Source organism: Pollicipes pollicipes, unplaced genomic scaffold (genome assembly GCF_011947565.3).
Source record: "Pollicipes pollicipes isolate AB1234 unplaced genomic scaffold, Ppol_2.1 Scaffold_3447;HRSCAF=4054_pilon_pilon_pilon, whole genome shotgun sequence".
In the NCBI taxonomy this organism is placed as follows: domain Eukaryota; kingdom Metazoa; phylum Arthropoda; class Thecostraca; order Pollicipedomorpha; family Pollicipedidae; genus Pollicipes; species Pollicipes pollicipes.
In genome coordinates this window covers 23,273,949-23,292,141 of record NW_023596297.1, presented here as the reverse complement: position 1 = coordinate 23,292,141, position 18,193 = coordinate 23,273,949, and the positions used below count along the sequence as shown (strand labels likewise).

At 52.7% G+C, this 18,193-nt stretch overlaps 1 protein-coding gene across 1 annotated transcript; it reads right to left on the bottom strand.

Moving 5' to 3' along the window:
• Nucleotides 1-2,122: 2,122 nt before the first annotated feature.
• Nucleotides 2,123-9,770, bottom strand: l(3)72Dn (UTP4 small subunit processome component l(3)72Dn). The gene is made up of 10 exons (XM_037215283.1): nucleotides 9,708-9,770; nucleotides 8,423-8,825; nucleotides 7,803-8,145; nucleotides 7,005-7,207; nucleotides 6,252-6,514; nucleotides 3,980-4,053; nucleotides 3,603-3,635; nucleotides 3,313-3,437; nucleotides 2,674-2,850; nucleotides 2,123-2,324 (listed from the first exon to the last, which is right to left on the bottom strand). The coding sequence occupies exons 2-10, from the start codon at nucleotides 8,524-8,526 to the stop codon at nucleotides 2,198-2,200; spliced, it is 1,449 nt and encodes a 482-aa protein (XP_037071178.1). The 5' UTR covers nucleotides 8,527-8,825; nucleotides 9,708-9,770; the 3' UTR covers nucleotides 2,123-2,197.
• Between the last annotated feature and the right edge of the window lie 8,423 nt (nucleotides 9,771-18,193).

The following is an 18,193-nucleotide window of genomic DNA, read 5'->3' as shown; positions in this document are numbered from 1 at the left end:
GGTCACCCTTTTGACATGACCAGGGTGATCAAACATCACATGGTGCTTGATGTGCTTAAAGAGCCAGGCTTAAAAGAGCATTCTAGGCTGGTAGGACTAGGAGTGATGCATCACTGCATATGGTGATGCTTCAAAGTGAATGACTTAAAATTGGAATCAGGTGTGCATTTCGCTTTTGAAACTAGCCTCATAACTTTTTAATTACATCATGCATTTTACATATTATAGAAACATCTCTGCGCCATGCCACAGAAACATATCTGTGCTGCCTAGCTGGGATCAGGACTGTGGATGTGTTATGCTATGCTGCTTTTTGAAGCACTACAAAAGTTCCAAAAAAACAGTGTGTAACATTAACATTATGATAACCAGCATGGTTCAATAACATGCATTGCATTTGGTTTGATGTGATGTTAAGGAAGACTTATTGTCATCAGTGTCTTTATGCACTCAACAGATGATTTAAGGATGCTTGCAGACCACATGATAGAATGGAGAGGTTGGAAAATAAAGTGGTCATGAAAAGTGATGATAACACAACAAAAACAGCAAACATATTCCTAAAATAATTGATCTGGTAAGTTCTACAAAGTAGGTCATGTGCCTTTACACCTGCACACCTGAGAGGCATCTGCACACATCTTTCCATGTACATTTTCTTCACCCAGACACCACTCACTTACCAGTTGCTAAAGGCATGTTGATTTTGAATCATGAACAAAAACAAACCAAGGGTTGTTGCATGCCTGCAGTACACCATCAATTACAAGCTATTTACAGTTTTAACTCTGGTCAACTTTGGAATACATGGGGCCAAAAATAAAAATAAAACACTTCGGCTCCCATGCACCAAACAGAAAATTAAGATAAACAGGCATGATGGCATGCCAGTATCCACACGGTTCACCTTACAAAGTAGGTAGCATCTGAAGCGCTGGTATGGCACATCGTTCACTTAAACTAGATGCCCCCTCAAATAAGCAAAACACCAGTACATCTCAAAGATGATACCTACCTTCTATTAGCATCAACCATTCAAATTACGGCAGAAAAGACGGTCCTCTAGCACTCGCCCAAAGACGGCGACGCCTACAACATTAAAGACAGGTTTCGGAACAGCTGTGTTCTCAATCATTACGATAACTTTACGCAGGTTGTATCGTACACGTCCTCTAAGTTTTAGTATATTTTCCATTTATGTTTCAGAAACTGGTTCCGGCTACACATATGCGAGCTCAGATTCAGGGTCCTCCAGTAAAATGCTCCATTTTACTTGATCAATCATTGTTTCAATATGGAGGATGCACATTCTTAAGCGTTTTACTTCGTATTTGCTTTTCCGTGGTGCAACCAAAAATTCGTACCAAAATATGTACTAGCATACATCCCAAGACATGCCAGTTATGACAGTTCCGAAGTGAGTGTTGCGAACAATGCGCAAACAACGCTAGCAATTTAGCAGACGAGTTCTAGGGTTAGTTGGGTCTGTATGTAACAAATTGCATCTCACCAATACGAACAGTGCCTTTAGGCTTCACCATCACAGTTTCCCTACCACCTTTGTTGAAGTATCACCATTTGCACTTCAAGGGCAACAGTGTGCCCATGGTATTTCATCGTGACAGTAGCCATCTAGGGCTTGTGCTCCTACCGCACACACTGAGCAAAACTTGTGTGGCACATGCGCATGTACCCGATGCTGATGAGGCTCACACATTGTGTTTCACAGGGGCTTTATGATGCACCCATCTGTGGGGCTGTATGGCGTTGGCTACCTCTCACCCTGGCAGGAAGGGATGGCACTGTGGGGAATCGAACCCAGTGCCTCCGGTTTCCCAAACGCCCAGCAGCTAATGGCAATTTTAACCACCTCACTACTGGCACCCCCAACTCACAGCATATTCGGGGCATACATCTGCCCAGTCTGTTGCCCCTCAACATCCTGGGTCAGCATAACTTCACTATGGCTGAACTTGTGCCTGTTATATAAAGGGGCAACTATCTGCAGCAACCCCACACCTTTTCAGTCCCATCTGCCATTCTTTCATACCCAGGGTTCCATCTGTCCTCCAAGTAACACTTGTCGCAAGTATAGCCAATTCAAACACCAATGCTGGGTCACCAAGAGATGTATTATTTGTACACAGCAGTCGCAGCAAGGCATTGGTGGATGGCTGATGTACAGTCTGCAGCACGCTCATGCCACACCATACCGCTTGCGCCGGAGCGCAGGCGGCAGCTTTTCTTCCACACGAGCGGCTGGGGCCTCCACTGCCAGCAGCTGGTCTTCTCCCAAGCTGCCCAGGTAGAGCAGGTGGCGGTACCTGCAGACACCAGCCATGATCAGGACCTTGACCAACCAGCTTAGTGACCAGGGCGCAACACAGATTTTAACCTGGTGATGTCAGGCCACTAGGCTTTGACATCAGCACTAAAGACAACTTCATGTTCTCAGGCAAACATCAGCTTTCCACCATCCTGTGATACATTATACTGCATGGCAAGCATGCCACTGATAAAGAATGAGAGCCATCATGAACTTAGGTCACTGGAATGATCCACCACCTTTCCATTAATGAGCTGGCTGTCATCAATGCAAAAAAGCGCAAGCAACCACACCCTACCAATACATGCGAAAGGCCATACGATGCCTTGGAAAGATCGCAAACGTACTTGTCGGTGATAACAACGCTGTTGTCTGGCCCGGCCGGCTGATCCACCTCGGTGACCTTCCGGCGCCCCTTGGCGGAGCGGGCCCTCTTCTTGTCCAAGCCGCCCTCCTCTCCGGCGGCCGCGTCCAGCGCGCATACGCCGCTGTCATCGTGCAGCAACACGCGGGTGCCGCACCCGCTGAAGGCCACGTGGCGCACAGGCAGCGCGCGGCGGCGCCACGCCTCCGGCACGTGGCCGGCCGCCCAGCGTGACCAGGTGGTGAAGTGGCCTTCGTCGGTGTCGAACTCGACGAGCGCGCGGTCGGCGTAGGCCACCAGGAGGCGGGCGGCGTCGGCAGGCCGGAATGCCAGCGCCGTGGCCGGGGCCGCGTGGCGCGGCAGCCGCGCCACTACGGCTGCCTCTGCCAGGTCCCACACCAGCACACCGCCGTCTCGATCGGCCAGCGCCACGCGCCGGCCGTCCGCGCTCAGCGTCAGCAGATGCAGCGGTCCGGCCGGCGCCGCCTCCTCGTCCGGCTCGTCCTCGTCGTCGGGCGCGCGGCCGTCGGCCGGGCCGAGCTCATCCGCCTGCACCTCGTCGCAGCCGGCGGCGGCGAGCCGCAGTCGCACCAGCCGGCCGTCGGCGGCCAGCAGTACCAACCAGCCGGCGTCGGGCGTGAACCGTAGCTGGTGGGCGGCGCCGGCGGCCGGCGCTGGCAGGCTGCGCACGCGCTGCAGACTGGGCCGCGGCCCAGACACGTCCAGCCGGTGCAGCCGCAGCCGCGTCTGCGTCGAGTAGGCCAGCCAGCCGGCGTCGGCCGACACGGCGGCGCAGAGCAGCGTCTCGCCGCGCCGGCAGGCCAGCTGCAGCAGCTGCAGCGGCGTCGCCGCGTCGCCGGCCGCCGGCAGCCGCCACAGCTGCAGGCCGGCGTCAGTAGCCGTCACCAGGCCGGGCAGCGCCGGCGCCGGCAGCACGTTGCCCAGCTGACGGCGGCACAATGACGTCACAGGCGGCATGTCACACGGTTCACAGGTACTATGAACAGGTACTATGGCCATATGAACAATACCTGCAGACATACGCCACTCGGGAACTTGGAGTCATACGCAACCAAAAAATACAATATACGGCACGGGTGCAGACAAATAAGGACGTTATGTACAGAAATATTTATGAAAAAGCAGCTCTCGACCAGGACGTTAACTATCTGGCAAAAAACGTATGCAATTTATAAGAACATCAGTTAACATAAAAAGTCAACCTTGAAGAATTCCTTTGAGAAAGAACATAGTACCATCTAATCCTACGTGAAGGCCCCAGTGGTTACCTGTGGGAGCGGAGACGTCCGGATGGTGTCCTTGTTACTTCCCTGCATGTCAAACACCAGAGCTGCGTCCACACCTGCAAATGGAGTGGAAGAAAACATTCCACATGCGACAGCGTCGCGGCAGGTACCAGATATATTGGAAAAAGCTCGCCTTTTCATTATGGGTAAGCAAAAAGGCGTTCTAAATAACAAGTGTACTCGGAAAATATACTCAAAACCTTTTCACCTGATAACGCCATGAAATGCTTTCATGATGTAAGAGTCGCTGCCAGAGTTGCCCCTTTTACGCACAGCATTGCACACCTGGGGCACTTCTACGCGCTGCTGGGTGACGATTTTGGTTTATGCGTTTAAATCAAACCCGCGAGCATGATAGCTGGGTGTTTTGACCTTCGCTCGATGTGTCCTTTTATGGTTTTCAACGATGGCAAGTCCCTTACTTGCATTTGAAGTTTTGGTTACAGCGCTTTCTTAAGTTACTCGACTATCAGCCCCACGTCTGTTATATCTAGTGGCCCAAATATCTGCGCCATCTATGGCAAAACGCGTTCACCCGAACCTCTAATTCCCTTCCCTGCCTTCTCCTGAATCTTCGCGACGCCCCACTTGTCCGGGGCAGGCTACATGCGCCAGTAACGAGTGGACGCAGAGGAGGGGGACTATGACCGGGTGCCCGTCGCACACCTCGCAGAGGGGTCCCTGCATGGGCAAAGCTTCGGCGGTTGCTCCCCCCTCCCCTCCCCCCACCCTGCCCTCCCCCGGTGTATGTAGTCCTGTCCCCATCATCCATTCTCATTCATTCCATAGCCCTGGCATCCTCATATTTGTGCTCCAGCAAAGTTTCGCCCTCAAGCCTGCGCCGAGCACTTCGTCACTAAACTTTGAAAGTTTCAATTCCGGGATAAATCGTGTGAAATCGTGTACGTTCCTTTGACGGAAAAAGGTCGGACATTGCATCACATCCCAGCGTAATCCCCACCAAATCGCCATCTTCCCGGGATCAATTCCAATCTAACAGCAACGCAAAACGAAGGCTTACTCACAATCCTAAAACGGAGAATGCCACATTTGTTGAACTTTTCATTTAAAGTTTGATCAAGCGCGTACGATCAGGTAATACCAGTTTCTGAATAGCCCAGAATTTAGATCTGAAGGAGCCGCTCCCGCGGAAGAAATGGCAATGGACTCTCCGCTCACTACGAAAGTAATACATTTAATTTGCCGAGTCTTTTCCAGCGTGCGCGTGATGTAATTTTTGCAACACATTAAGTTCTCCACGTGTTTGTACAATAAATGCTATGAAAGCTTGCAACACTCTATTTAAACAAAAATGGTACACAAACATGAAGCTATCATCCCGCGAATTCAACGAAACGCTATGCTATAACTTTTATTTATCCCGTGGTGTTTACCACGTTGGCTCTTTCCCGGGCGCACATCGACTTTGGGAATGGGAGTACCACACGGTCCATGGTGACGCACTGGTTCAAACTTTGACCAATGCACTTTTCGGTAACAGGCCCCTGCCGCCCGTTGGGCTAATCACAAACGTTCTTTTATTTGCACCAGTGCAGATACCACGGCGGTTTTCAAGACAACGGTGGGCGCGACAACCGCAGGGAAGAAGAGTAGTGCTGTAAGTGCTCACAGCGTGACTTGAGCTCGAAAATAATTAAACTTAGCATCCTGATGTCTTGACGGTGCTCCAGTGGCAATACCGAGCGTTATTATAAGACGTCACTGGTCCTGAGGTTTCACTACAGCGTGAATGTAAAGTGCGCCCTGAAGGCGGAACAATCCCTTTAAATAGCTTGTAGCCACCAAACAGTTGTGTTTGGGTTACAGGGCAGCTTCAGGCGTCGCAGACAATGCAGCTTCGTAATGATTGCAAGAACTCCAGACGGCCAACACCCACATACCAAAACTACTTGTGTGTTAAGTCAAAAACATACTTTATGAAACACCTGCGAAATAACTTAACTCTTGGCAATAGCAATTTGACCAACTAAGGTAACTAACTTAAATATTGGTAATAATGCCTCTAGGTAATTCCAGAATGCTGCGCGCATTTCGGTACACTGGATTTACAAAATGAATCCCACCACATCAGCCAGCGGTGGGACGCTTCTAGCCTGCCGAGATCAGCCAGCGGTGGGACGCTTCGAGCCTGCCGAGACCAGCAAGCGGTCGGTCGCTTCCCACCTGCCGAGATCAGCCAGCGGTCGGTCGCTTCCCACCTGCCGAGATCAGCCAGCGGTGGGCCGCTTCTCACCTGCCGAGATCAGCCAGCGGTCGGCGCCGATCAGCACACGCACGTCGCGCACGTGCAGCTGCACGCGCGTCGAGCGCACCCAGGAGGCGGCGGCGCCGCGGGCGCCCACCACCCGATCGAAGCGCGCAATGGTGGGATCGACGCCGGCGGCGAACACGGCGTCGCCGCCGGCGCCGACCGCCACCGCCAGCACATCTGCCTTGTGGGAGCTGAGAGAGATGTGCAGAGCGCCTAGCCGGCCGTTCCAAAACGAGACGCGGCCCCTGTCGGCGACAGGCGGGCAGTGAGCGCGGCGCGCGGCAATGTGACACGGTAGCAGTGCGACAGGGGTGGGAGGAGGCGGGGCTGTCGCATCGAGTTGCAGTCACCTTGATTGAGGCATACGAAAAGAGCGCACTACAAGGCACGCTGGCAGTAGAGCGTCATTTTGACCACCCGGTTTGAGCGACAACACAACACGGGTAACGTTTGGTCCGTTTAATTCCACAACGCAACACGGGTAACGTTTGGTCCGTTTAATTCCACGCTCAACACCGAACACGAGCGAATATAGGGCGAGGCGACAACACTGTGTAGCTGTGTACTGTGTACCTTTACCATACCATTGTAATGCTGTGTACCATTCATTTGTGTACCATGCCATGTACCATTCACCGTTTTGATTATCACATCCTCCCGCGCCTACAGCCGCGAGCGTCTACGCGCCGGCGCGGTCGCCGGCAGCCCACATAGCGGTCCGCCAGCCGCACGGACCTGGAGTCGCCGGTGACGAGCGTCATGTCGGACAGCAACGCCACGCTCCAGACGAGCGTCTCGCGCCGGCCGGGCCGGCGGCCGACGGCGATGCGCGACAGCAGCGCCCCCGTCTCGACGTCGTGCAGGCACGCCGTGTTGACGGAGCCGGCCGCCAGGTGTCGCCCGTCCGGGTGCCAGGCCACACTCAAGATCCGGCGCTCCTGTGGAACACGGCAGGCAGGCGTGACGCTGGGGGAGGAGGGCAGGTGGTCGGGAGCGGTGGGGACTAGAGTATGGGACAGAGCAATTACAGCGCTGGTTACCAGAGTAGATTTGGTTCTAAGAACTTTGAGCCCCACCATATAGGGGTGAGTTCCACTCCAGAGAGTTTCTTAGATGGATGTAGTTTCACGAAGTGAAACAAAAGGGGCAAGAGAAATTGTAAAAAATGGGAAAAATGAAAAAACAAATGAAAAAGGCTGAACAGTGAAAAATGATTATGCCTACCCATGAAAATTGCTTATAAACAGATATTTCCTCAAACTTTGCCCATTTGTTCCCAAAGTTATGGGAACTAGAACAGAGTGGGGGAGAGATGAAGCCCCCACCACACTAAATGAGTTGTGCACACATGCACTCTTTCTTGCTACCCTTCCACATACAGACAAGCTAAAGCCACACTGATTTTTAAAAAAAATATCACCCCCACACAGCTACCAGCTAGCAAACAGTTGTAGCACATCCCATGAGTGGCATACATCCGCAGCTGTGCGTCACACCGCAGCCAGCAGTCTGACAGCAGCAACAGCGACAGACCTGCTTGGTGAGCTTCCTCTCAAAGACGAGACCCTCGTCGCCGAGCCGGTGCAGCACCACCTGGCCATCCTCAGTGCCAGCAGCCAGCTGATGGCGGCTAGGCTCAGCTGCCATGCACCAGGCGGCACCCCCGCTCACTGCCGTGCTGGCTGTTGCCTCCAGGCCGTGGCCGCCATGCTCCAGCAGGTGACCATGCAGGCCAGTGGAGAAGAGGCGCCCGGCACACCAGGCCAGCGCCTCCACGCTGGCACCAGGCGCTGCCGGCAGGCGCGCCTGCAGCACAGGCGCGCCACGCAGTGCCAGTGCGCAGCCCACATCCCACAGCTCAACTGAGTTGTCCGATCTGTGGCAGCCAGGCAACAGCAGTGAAAATGCATCAGAATAAGTCAACCGCTCCATGAGGTTAAGAACAATGTATTGAAGTCACATATCATGCTAGAAGCAAAAAACTGTTGGGTTCCTTCTTTGAAAATCTAACAGTTTGTTGGCAATCATGGAAATCGATGCAAGAAGTTTAAACACACAACATCTGACTTGATTCTTTAATATTTGACAACTACAGCTACACAGAGTGGGTATCACATCACATGATTAGGAGTAAATGGGTTGCTAATATTCACCTGGAAATGGCTAGCTTCTTGGTGTCATTGTTCAGGGCACCACAATGTATTGCCTTGGGTTCAGGTATAAAAAACCTGACTGTATGTGTGTGGAAAGAAGGCATTTCTATGCCCAGGGTCACAATTTGACATTAACAAACAGCATGCCAGATATATATCAGCTAGACTATACTGATATGCAACAATGCAGGTACAGTTACTGGTGGCTTGTTTGAGACTGCCTTGAGTGTGTACTCATAGACCAATGGCAATGTTTACAACTGGGCACTGTGACTTTCTGGTATGCTTCAAAGATGACTTGATATATTTGATAGTGTACATTAATGTTTCCAAATAGGGTCAAAGTACCATGTTCTATCTCATACAGAAGCTTATTGCAGCCTCTTGGTTTTTTCTTTTCTATCTGAAAACAGGTGAGAATAAAATAAGATCAGGCTTCAACATGTGCACAGACAACATTTTAGCAATGCAACTAGTGGATGCCTAAATGCTTGGACACAATGTCAGGCTTAATTCTTCAATCAGCAACCTCTAAGCCTACTCAAGGCAGAGCATGTGGCTTCAAGGTGCCCTAGCACTCACTATTTGCCATTGGCTGGTATGGTCTGCAGCTGGTGGCAACAGCCACTCAGATGAGGCCAGAGGATGGGGCAGATGGTGCTGAGCACTGCAGCACACTTCTTAGGCTAAAAGTTGAATACCTACAAGCTGTAAACCTTCAGGACCAAGGTTTAGTGCAATGCCCCACCAATTTCAACAAAATAAAACCAAATGTTTCAAGGTATGTACCACACCAAATTCAAACAATTTGCTAAAATACAATTTTAGCCCTAGCAATTTTTCACACAACATTAAGACTTCACAGCTTTTTTACTTTAAGTGCATATGGGACCCTCATTCTCCATCTTCAGTGCACCAAAATGTAAGTATCTGGTGAAGAGGATGGATTTTTGCGGGCTGGACTAGAAAAACGGCCTGAAAGGCTGTGATCCCCACCCTGGAAACACCTCCAGACCAGACATGTGACCAAAAAACTCAGAAACCACTTGTACGAAAAAATATCTGAAAATTCGGTCCCCTTTGGAATAGCCCGAGTTAGGCGCACGCGTTCGAAGATCCAGCGCACAGATAACGCGTAGGTTACGTGCTCATAGGAGAATGGGCACGCGACGCAGGGGATGGCTTCTATGCAGACTGGCCTGTCTCCCCAGCCCAAAGCCCCGCGGCGTTGTTGTGATAATGAAGAACGCCGGCCACCCTCTTCCCAGCGCACCCCCACGCTCACCTCCCCGCTCGCACGCATCTCCCGCGACACACCGCAGCCCCCCTCCACGTGCGCCACGTGCTGTGGCGGTACCGCGTTGGAAACGTCGACAGCATTTAAGGTATTGAACATTAAATTTAGATTTCAAGAAATAGTCAGCTATTTAATCCATTTTGATGACGTAGCGAGGTGTCATCGCCTATGGCGAATAGCCGTCACCACAGACGACGCCAATTTGTGTAGAGAATGCGATTCAAAATATGACGCAGGATGACGCATTGACGTAAACATGATGCAAAACTGTTCGACAGCAAACACTTGCTGGGCGAATGATGTGCATGGCATCCGCATCCCACGTTACTGACGCCATGAAACACTTAAAGAAATGGGCGTTAACATTGGTCCAGCTACAAAACATTCGCTGCACGTGCATTAAGAACACATTGGTTCAATCGAGGAGTTTTGAATAGATCGAGGGGTTAGAATGCTGTGCCAACGGCTGCCTGGACATGGGCCCTACGTATGACGCGTTTGGCGCCGGCTAGACGCAACTTGGGCACCACATTTTAGAAAGGCATGAAATCGCATACATCACGACTATTGTTAGCCATTTTATCTCAGTGATTTTCAAAATAATTGCAAATGTCGCCAGTGGATATAAATTCAACTTTGCAGCCCGTTGAGGACACTGAAAGGCTTACAACCCAAATGGTCCGTGCAGTGATCGTAGAATATGGAAGCATATCAAAATTTGCAAGTTAACGGACAAAACTATGTGCAATCATCGACTACTTAGTATTGAACTTGGCGCAGAAAAGGGTCGCCTTCGACCGTGCTCCACTGTCAGGGGAGTAGTTTCCTTTTCAGTTGGGAGAAGTTTTAACGCCTCCCATATCAACTCAGGCCTCACCCCCCCCCCCCCCCACACACACAACATTAAGATGGGCTACAGCTCCTCCAGCCTTGAGAAGAAAGCGGGCTAAATATGGAGATAATTTTTGCTCTTCAGCCCCCTCTCCTCCTTGAGACATTTTGTGAAACTACGCCTTGGCCCCCTATCGGTACATCTTTGACCGCAGTTCCCGAATGTTAGCCCCCACCTTTCCAATGACGTATGTGTGGAAAGTGAAGCTCCACGCGCATCATCCACCAAGTCACTGAACGGTGGCGCGTCAGGAGACCTATGTCCAGGAAGCCTTTGCTCCCCCAGCCATATGTCCAGGAGGCCTACGTCCACTGGACCTACGGCCAGGAGACCTACGCTCACGAGGCCTACGCTCACGAAACCAAGGTCCGGGAGACCTGTGCTCACGAGACCTATGCCCAGGAGACCTACGCTCACTGGACCTACGCGCATGATACCTACGATGACATCATTCCCAAATTATCGAGTCCCTCTTGGCTGGTCGGCTGCCACCTGTCATGGGGAGGGTAAACGAATATCGATTGTTGAAGGCGCGAGATATCGATGCCTGCTGTTCATAGCTCCTCGTCTCATTTCGCCACCGTTACGAAAAAAGTGTGCATGTGTGACGAGAGAGAGAGAGAGGAGAGAGAGAGAGAGAGAGAGAGAGAGAGAGAGAGAGAGAGAGAGAGAGAGAGACCACATTTACAGAATTTGTGCGAAAGCGTATCACAGTGTACATTGATAATAAGCCCATGTTGTCGGCCTAAGCGTCCGGATAATTACAATGTGCGTGTGATTTTTGCATACTGTCCACTGACAGCTATGGCCGGGAGGCGCTGCAATGATGTTCCTGTCCAAATTTGCTGCAACGTTTTTAGAATGTGCTCACAAATTTCGAACTTTTTTGGTGTTTTGAGACCTTTGAAAGAAACCTGCCTTGTGACATGAGATGAAGTTCTGTGCTTTTGGAGTATGGCTCAACTATGCTGAGAACTCGATGGAAAACTAAAAATATATTCAGCGCATGGCGCCTAAACTCAGTAGCCGTTGAAAGGGTCTGTGGGACTTTGAACTGGGAGCCGGTGATGCGGCTTTGTCGCAGACCAGACCAGGCCAGAGGTCCTCGTCGGGGTGTCTGCCTGAACTGTCATTGATGACGGGTGATCTGAACACTTCCTGTCGTACCTCTTCCAATTCCCCCGAAACCTGAGAAAAGCTGCCCACCCTTCCAGGAACGGTCCTTTCATTCTGAGCGTGCGGGGAGGAGGCAAGGGGAGGGAGCGAGCGGCCGGGGTGGTAATACCCGGCTGTTCGGTCTTGCCCGAGACGTTGGCAATGGAAGTCAGTGGCGGATCCAGGATTTCGTCTGATGGGTCACCACGCAAAACTGTGGGCCTCTGAGAAGTTCGCGGCCCCTCCAAGACAAAAATAATCGGATTTTGGCCATTAAATTCTCAGATTTTTCCTTCCCATTTTGTATGAGAAAACTGAGTGCGCCTTTGCGCAACCCTTGCACACGAAGAGTCGAAAACGCCGCCCCCGCGCGGTATGTGGAATCTCACCTCCGCCGGTATGGTCTCGACTGTAAGCCAGCCGTGCGACTGTCCGACGGCGCCCGTGTGCTCGGACTGCTCGTTGAGGAGAAGCGAGGACGGCTCGTGTGGCGGAGGGACAGCGAAGTGACTGACGCGCCGCGACCACTGACTAAACGGAGTGTACTCTCCCTGTGTGGCCGCCTGATCGCCCATCCGCTGGTCTGCGGGTGGCTTCGACCCGCGACTCCCTTCGTTAAGTGTCCGACAAGCTCAGTGCCAACATCGTGGGATGAGGAAGTGAAAGACGCACGCGTGATCGGGATGGTGGAAGAGATGCTGCACCGTGCGGCAGAGGCTGACCCCGCGGGAGGACGGTGGGACGTGGAAGGTACCGTGGCGAGAGTGTGGGTGGACGCTAGTGCGTTGGCACTGGGAGCGGCCCTGGAGGTGAACGGGGAGATAGTGGAAGACGGGAGCTGGCTCCGACGCGACGAGTGTGTGCACATTAGCATGGCCGAGATGGACGCTGTGCTGAAAGGCATAAATTTGGCCATCGTGTGGGGAGCCAAGACTGTGGAGGTGCTGACTGACTCTCGGTCCGTGTACCGCTGGGTCTCCGACGCGCTCTCGGGCAAAGCTCGGGTGAGGGCAAAGGCGGCTAGCGAAATGCTGACTCGCCGGCGCCTGCAGACCTTCATGTCGACCATCGAGGAGAACGAGCTGGTAGTGAGGGTCAGCTTTGTGAGCTCCAGTGAGAACAAGGCTGATGTTCTCACTCGAGTGCCGCAGAAGTGACTGTCGGCCGCGTCCAACGGTGTCACCTGCGCCGCCGTCTCCAGTGACGAGCTGGCGGAGGAGCTGTCAGAAATCTGCAGAGTGCATGAACTCTCTGGACACCCAAGAGCTAAGCGCACCCTGTATTTCTGCAGGCGCGCCCGGCCGATGACGACAGTGACCAAGCGTCAATGCAGCATTTGGAGACTTCGCGCGGCGGTGGGGGCTCGCGGTCCGGTTCCGTGCAGCTCATGCACCGTCTGGAAACGGGGCGGTGGAACGATGCCACCGAACGGTGAAATCTGTCGTAGATCGGTCACAGTGTTCGGTAGCTGAAGCCGTCTATATGTACAATGTGACACCGAAGGGCGGGATGGGACATGAGACTGCGCCCACGAACGCAGTACACCGGTGCGAGCTGCGCGTGCGCGGAATTGACAGAGCGGTGGATGAGCCGAGCGTAGTGGTATGTGAGTTTGGTGTTGGCGACAGTGTGTGGGTGCGGGACCCCAGCCGCCGATGTGATAAACAGCGTTCGCTCGGCACCGTCCCCAAAGTGCTGTCCGCGCAGACTGTGGAGGTCAACAGGATGCCTCGGCACGTGCGCGACCCACGTGTCGCCAGGGTGGAGCGAGATGACGCGAGTGAGGATAGGGGGGGGGGGGGGGGGGGGGGTACGGCGGAAGGCTCTAATGTACACGAGCCGAGCGTGTTCCAAATAGCGGCTCCGCGTGTGGATCAGGGTGCAAAAACGAGGTTAGGGAAGCCGGGACGCCGGAAGCAGAGCCAGGAACGGGAGGGAATATTGAGGGCCTGGCAGTTGACGGTCATGATGTGAGCCGAGAGCCGCAGCCGCCGAGGAGGAGTTGTCGTGCTGTGCGGCAGCGCGCCCGTTGAACCATGTGCCAATGAGACGCGTTATATGATGTGTATGCCCCTGTGTATGATGTGTGATGTGTTGTGATCTAAGATCAGGGGGGAGTGTGCTGTGTGTGCGCCGAGTCGGCCGGCCGATACGTGTGGGTCGTCTCCTCAGCCCTGTCTGGCTGCTGAGTCAGCTGACTGCCGCCCCGGGACCGGCTGGCGCGGCGACAGTGGGAGAAAGGACAGGCGCGGGAGAGGTGCGCAGGGAGGTGCCGGTCACGTTTCAAATACAGTCATCCGCGCTCTTCTTTGTTTCGTTATCTTACACACCAATTAGTGGTAACGCTGATCCAGAAATATGCAACAAAGCAGCCATGTGATCAGCTTGCAGCCAGTCACGCGGGAGACAGCCGGGCCAGGGCAGTGGCCGCCGATGGCGGGCGCAAGCAGGGCCCAGATAAGGAATATATGACAGAACGGCCTTCATTCTGAGGCTTGGTTTTTAAAGGAGAATCTCCTGTTTTATGACTTGTGTCACTTTTGGGGACAGTTTCAAGCTTCCGACTTTGTTTCCGCCAAAAATGCTGCGACAAGTCATCTCTTGAGAAGCAGCCAGTGGAATGAAGGCGCATGAAAAATCTGTCGTATTGTGAGCCATCGATTCACTTTAAAAGCATCACCGGCCTATTTCCAGGCCGTATTTTGGTATCTACTCTGTGGAGGCGGATGCCCCCTCAATGACCTAGATTGCCTACCTGCTTGTGGAATTTCGCCTCCCCATGATAGACAGTATTGAAATCGAGGAATAGCTCTGGAGAGCTGAATATCCTTATTTGCCGAATGGCACATATGAGTCGAAAAGGCAAGATTGTGCACCAGTGAGAACTAGTTCTGGATGCATGTCTAGCGTAGCAGCCATGACATTTGAATCAAAAGCGATAACAAACTCCATCTCTACCCCCGCCCCCCTTGGTCAACAGGCTTGCTTTTCAGAAAAAGTCCCTGAAGTACGCCCTAAGCTTGGTCCTTCCACTAGTAGGGACGTAGTAGGAAAAACGTAGTGAAAAAACGTAGGAACGTTTTTAAAACGTTCATTCGCTGATGCACCAATGCCCATTGTGATAACGTTTTTTATACCATTTTTATCAATGGTCTCTCCATCCCTCTCCCCCTCTCTTCATCTCTCTCTCTCTCTTCTCTCTCTCTCCTCCTCGCTCTCTCTCTCTCTCTCTCTCTCTCTCTCTCTCTTCTCTCTCCTCTCTCTCCTCTCTCTCTCCTCTCTCCTCCTCTCTCTCCTCTCTCTCTCTCTCCTCTCTCTCCCTCTCTCTCTCTCTCTCTCTCTCCTTTCTCTCTCTCTCTCTCCTCTCTCTCTCTCTCTCTCTCTCTCTCCCTCTCTTCTCTCTCCCTCCTCTCCTCTCTTCTTCTCTCTTCTCTCTCTCCTCTCTCTCTCTCTCTCTCTCTCTCTCTCTCTCTCTCTCCTCTCTCTCTCTCTCTCTCTCTCTCTCTCTCTCTCTCTCTATTCTCTCTCTCTCTCTCTCTCTCTCTCCTCTCTCTCTTCCTCTCTCTCTCTCTCTCTCTCTCTCTCTCTCTCTCTCTCTCTCTCTCTCTTCTCTCTCTCTCTCTCTCTTCTCTCTCTCTCTTCTCTCTCTTCTCTCTCTCTCTCTCTCTCTCTCCTCTCTCTCTCTCTCTCTCTCTCTCTCTCTCTCTCTCTCTCTCTCTCTCTCTCTCTCTCTCTCTCTCTCTTTATCCCTTTCTCTCTCCTTACCTTTGTTCCGTTAACGGTGCCAAGGTGCCATGCGCACTAGGGTGTGTCATCAGTAACAAAACCAAGTGAGACAAATATTGTTTGGTGCTGGAGCCCGAAAGAACACGGTATAGCAAAGGTTGTTCCCGAAAACATAAATTCGTGAGTCGCGAGTCAATTGAAATATCGACCTAAGCCGACGCCCGGCGTTGCAGTCACCCATCGCTGCGCGGCGTCCACCGCCACAGGTAACACCAAGCCGTGGGCGGCGAGCGACACAAAATACCTTCACGTAAAGAAACGATGCTACTGAGCGCCCCTTAAGCCGTCGTACGAGAATGTCCCGGTTTAAAGTCTAATATGCTGATCAGACATTGCCCGATTGACTGCATCTTGGTGGAAACTTTATGTGCTGTTGAGTGTTAGCTTGTACGAATATGCTGGTTAGTACTGTTTGAGACTTCCACTTTTCTAAGACAACTCACGTGATGCAAACAAAGCTAGGCGTAGGATATGACTCAGAATATATTATCTGGCGTACAACTTAATACATGCGGTAAGTTCTGCAGCCTGCACCACGGACGTAGAGGAGGGGAGGGGGGGGGGCGGTAGGGTGACCCCATGCACATCTTGCCCCTTGCCGAGCCTGTGTAGTCGATGCACCGGCCCAAAAAGCAACTGCTCGCAGACTGGAAACCCAAAACGCATGTTGGCAGAGGTCGCACGGTAGCACAAATACCTTAGCAGCTGAGCTCCACATATTGCCGAAGCTCCAGCTCCATCCCCAGACGTCTTCGGCAGTGCGGCGCTGCGTCGCGCTCCTAGTGTGAGCCAGATAGGGCAAGATGGCCAGCGGTGCCTGCACTTTGTTCCGCAGCACGCAGTCGCTGAGGTTTCGCAGTGAGGGCTGTGTGACTGGTCCGTGCCAGGGAATCAGTTCCGTGTACCTCACGGCCTCGAAGTTTACCGCTGACATGACGAAGACCCTGGGCTGAAAAAGACCCTCGGTTTGCCGCTCACGAGCGGCGCGACGATCGGAACCGCCTGTTCGCGGACCATGCACTTCTCATCCCACACCATGTCCAGCAGCAGCTGTTCCGTACGGGCCCAGTACACGTTGCGCTGGAGAACTGGCTGCATCGCGGCCTATGTGTGCTGAGTCAGGTCGCGGAGCAGCGCGATACTCCGGAACAAATTGCGTAAGACAAAGTCGCAGCCGTTGTTTTCCCAGATGGCGGATCATACCGGCACATAGTGACCGACCACGCACTGGACGACGTTCTTGGGAGCGCTGCTGAATGTCTCGGTAGACATGTGAACTAGGGGCCGACTGTATTGTCTTTGTATCGCTGAAATGAAAATCATTCGCATTTCCCTGCATTGTCGCATCCTCCCGAACTATCGTCATGAAATGAACCCCTGTTGGCCTTGGTAGAATAAACAGTTTCCCCACCGGCCGCTTACGATGCGTTTTATGGTTCGCACCGAGCCAGACCATACGCGAGCTGATCCAGCTCCATAAACACCACATTTGGCGACGAGGATGGGATTCGAACCCCGCGGGCAGCTCGAACCCAGCTCTTGAGAAGGAGCTCCACTCGCTCCAGGAACAGGACATCATCGAACCTGTCACCGAACCGACGCCGTGGGTATCCCCAGTCGTGTGCGTCCCCAAACCCAAGGACCCGACAGCTATCCGCGTGTGTGTGGATATGCGCCGTGTGAATACCGCTATCCACAGAAAGAGACACCTCACTCCAACAGTAGACGACATCATCCATGACCTAAACGAAGCAAAGGTATTCAGCAAGATTGGCCTACATTCAGGATATCATCAGTTGGTACTCCATCCGAGCAGCAGACCGATCACAGCCGTCTCAACTCACAAGGGTCTGTTCCGCTGCAAGCGTCTCAGCTTTGGTGCGTGCTCAGCCAGCGAAGTCTTCCAGAACGTCATCCAGCATACGCTCAATGGCATTGAAGGAGTCCGCGACTTCTCTGACGATATCATCGTCTTCGGCTCAAACCAAGCCGAACACGACAGAGGCCTGACCAAGGTCATCCAAAGGCTGCATGAAAAAGGGCTGACCATCAACCGTGAGAAGTGCACCTTCAACCAGAACAAGCTGACCTTCTTTGGCTACACCATCTCATCGGAGGGAATGTCAGCAGATCCCAAGAAGGCATCGGCGATCGTGAACAGCAAGGCACCAGAGAACCCATCGGAAGTATGAAGCTTCCTCGGTATGACGAACTACCTGTCACGGTTCATACCGAACTACGCCGACCTCATGAGCCCGCTGCGAGACCTCACCAAGAAAGACACTCCTTGGAAGTCGACTAGCAATCACGAGACCTCCTTTCAGCGACTCAAAGAAGCTCTGAGTAGCTCTTGAACGATGTCCTACTTCGATCAGAAGAAGGATACGTGCCTCATCGTAGACGCCAGTCCGCACGGACTCGGTACCATCCGGTGCCAGACTACACCTGAAAATCCTGAGGATATCAAGGTCATCGCGTTCGAAAGTCATGCTCTGACCAGCGTGGAAAGCCGGTATTCGCAAACCGAGCGAGAAGCCCTCGCCATCGTCTGGGGATGCGAACACTTCCACCTGTACATACACGGTCAGAAGGTGAAAGTTGCAACGGACCACAAGTCGGTGCAACTCATGCGGAGCAACCC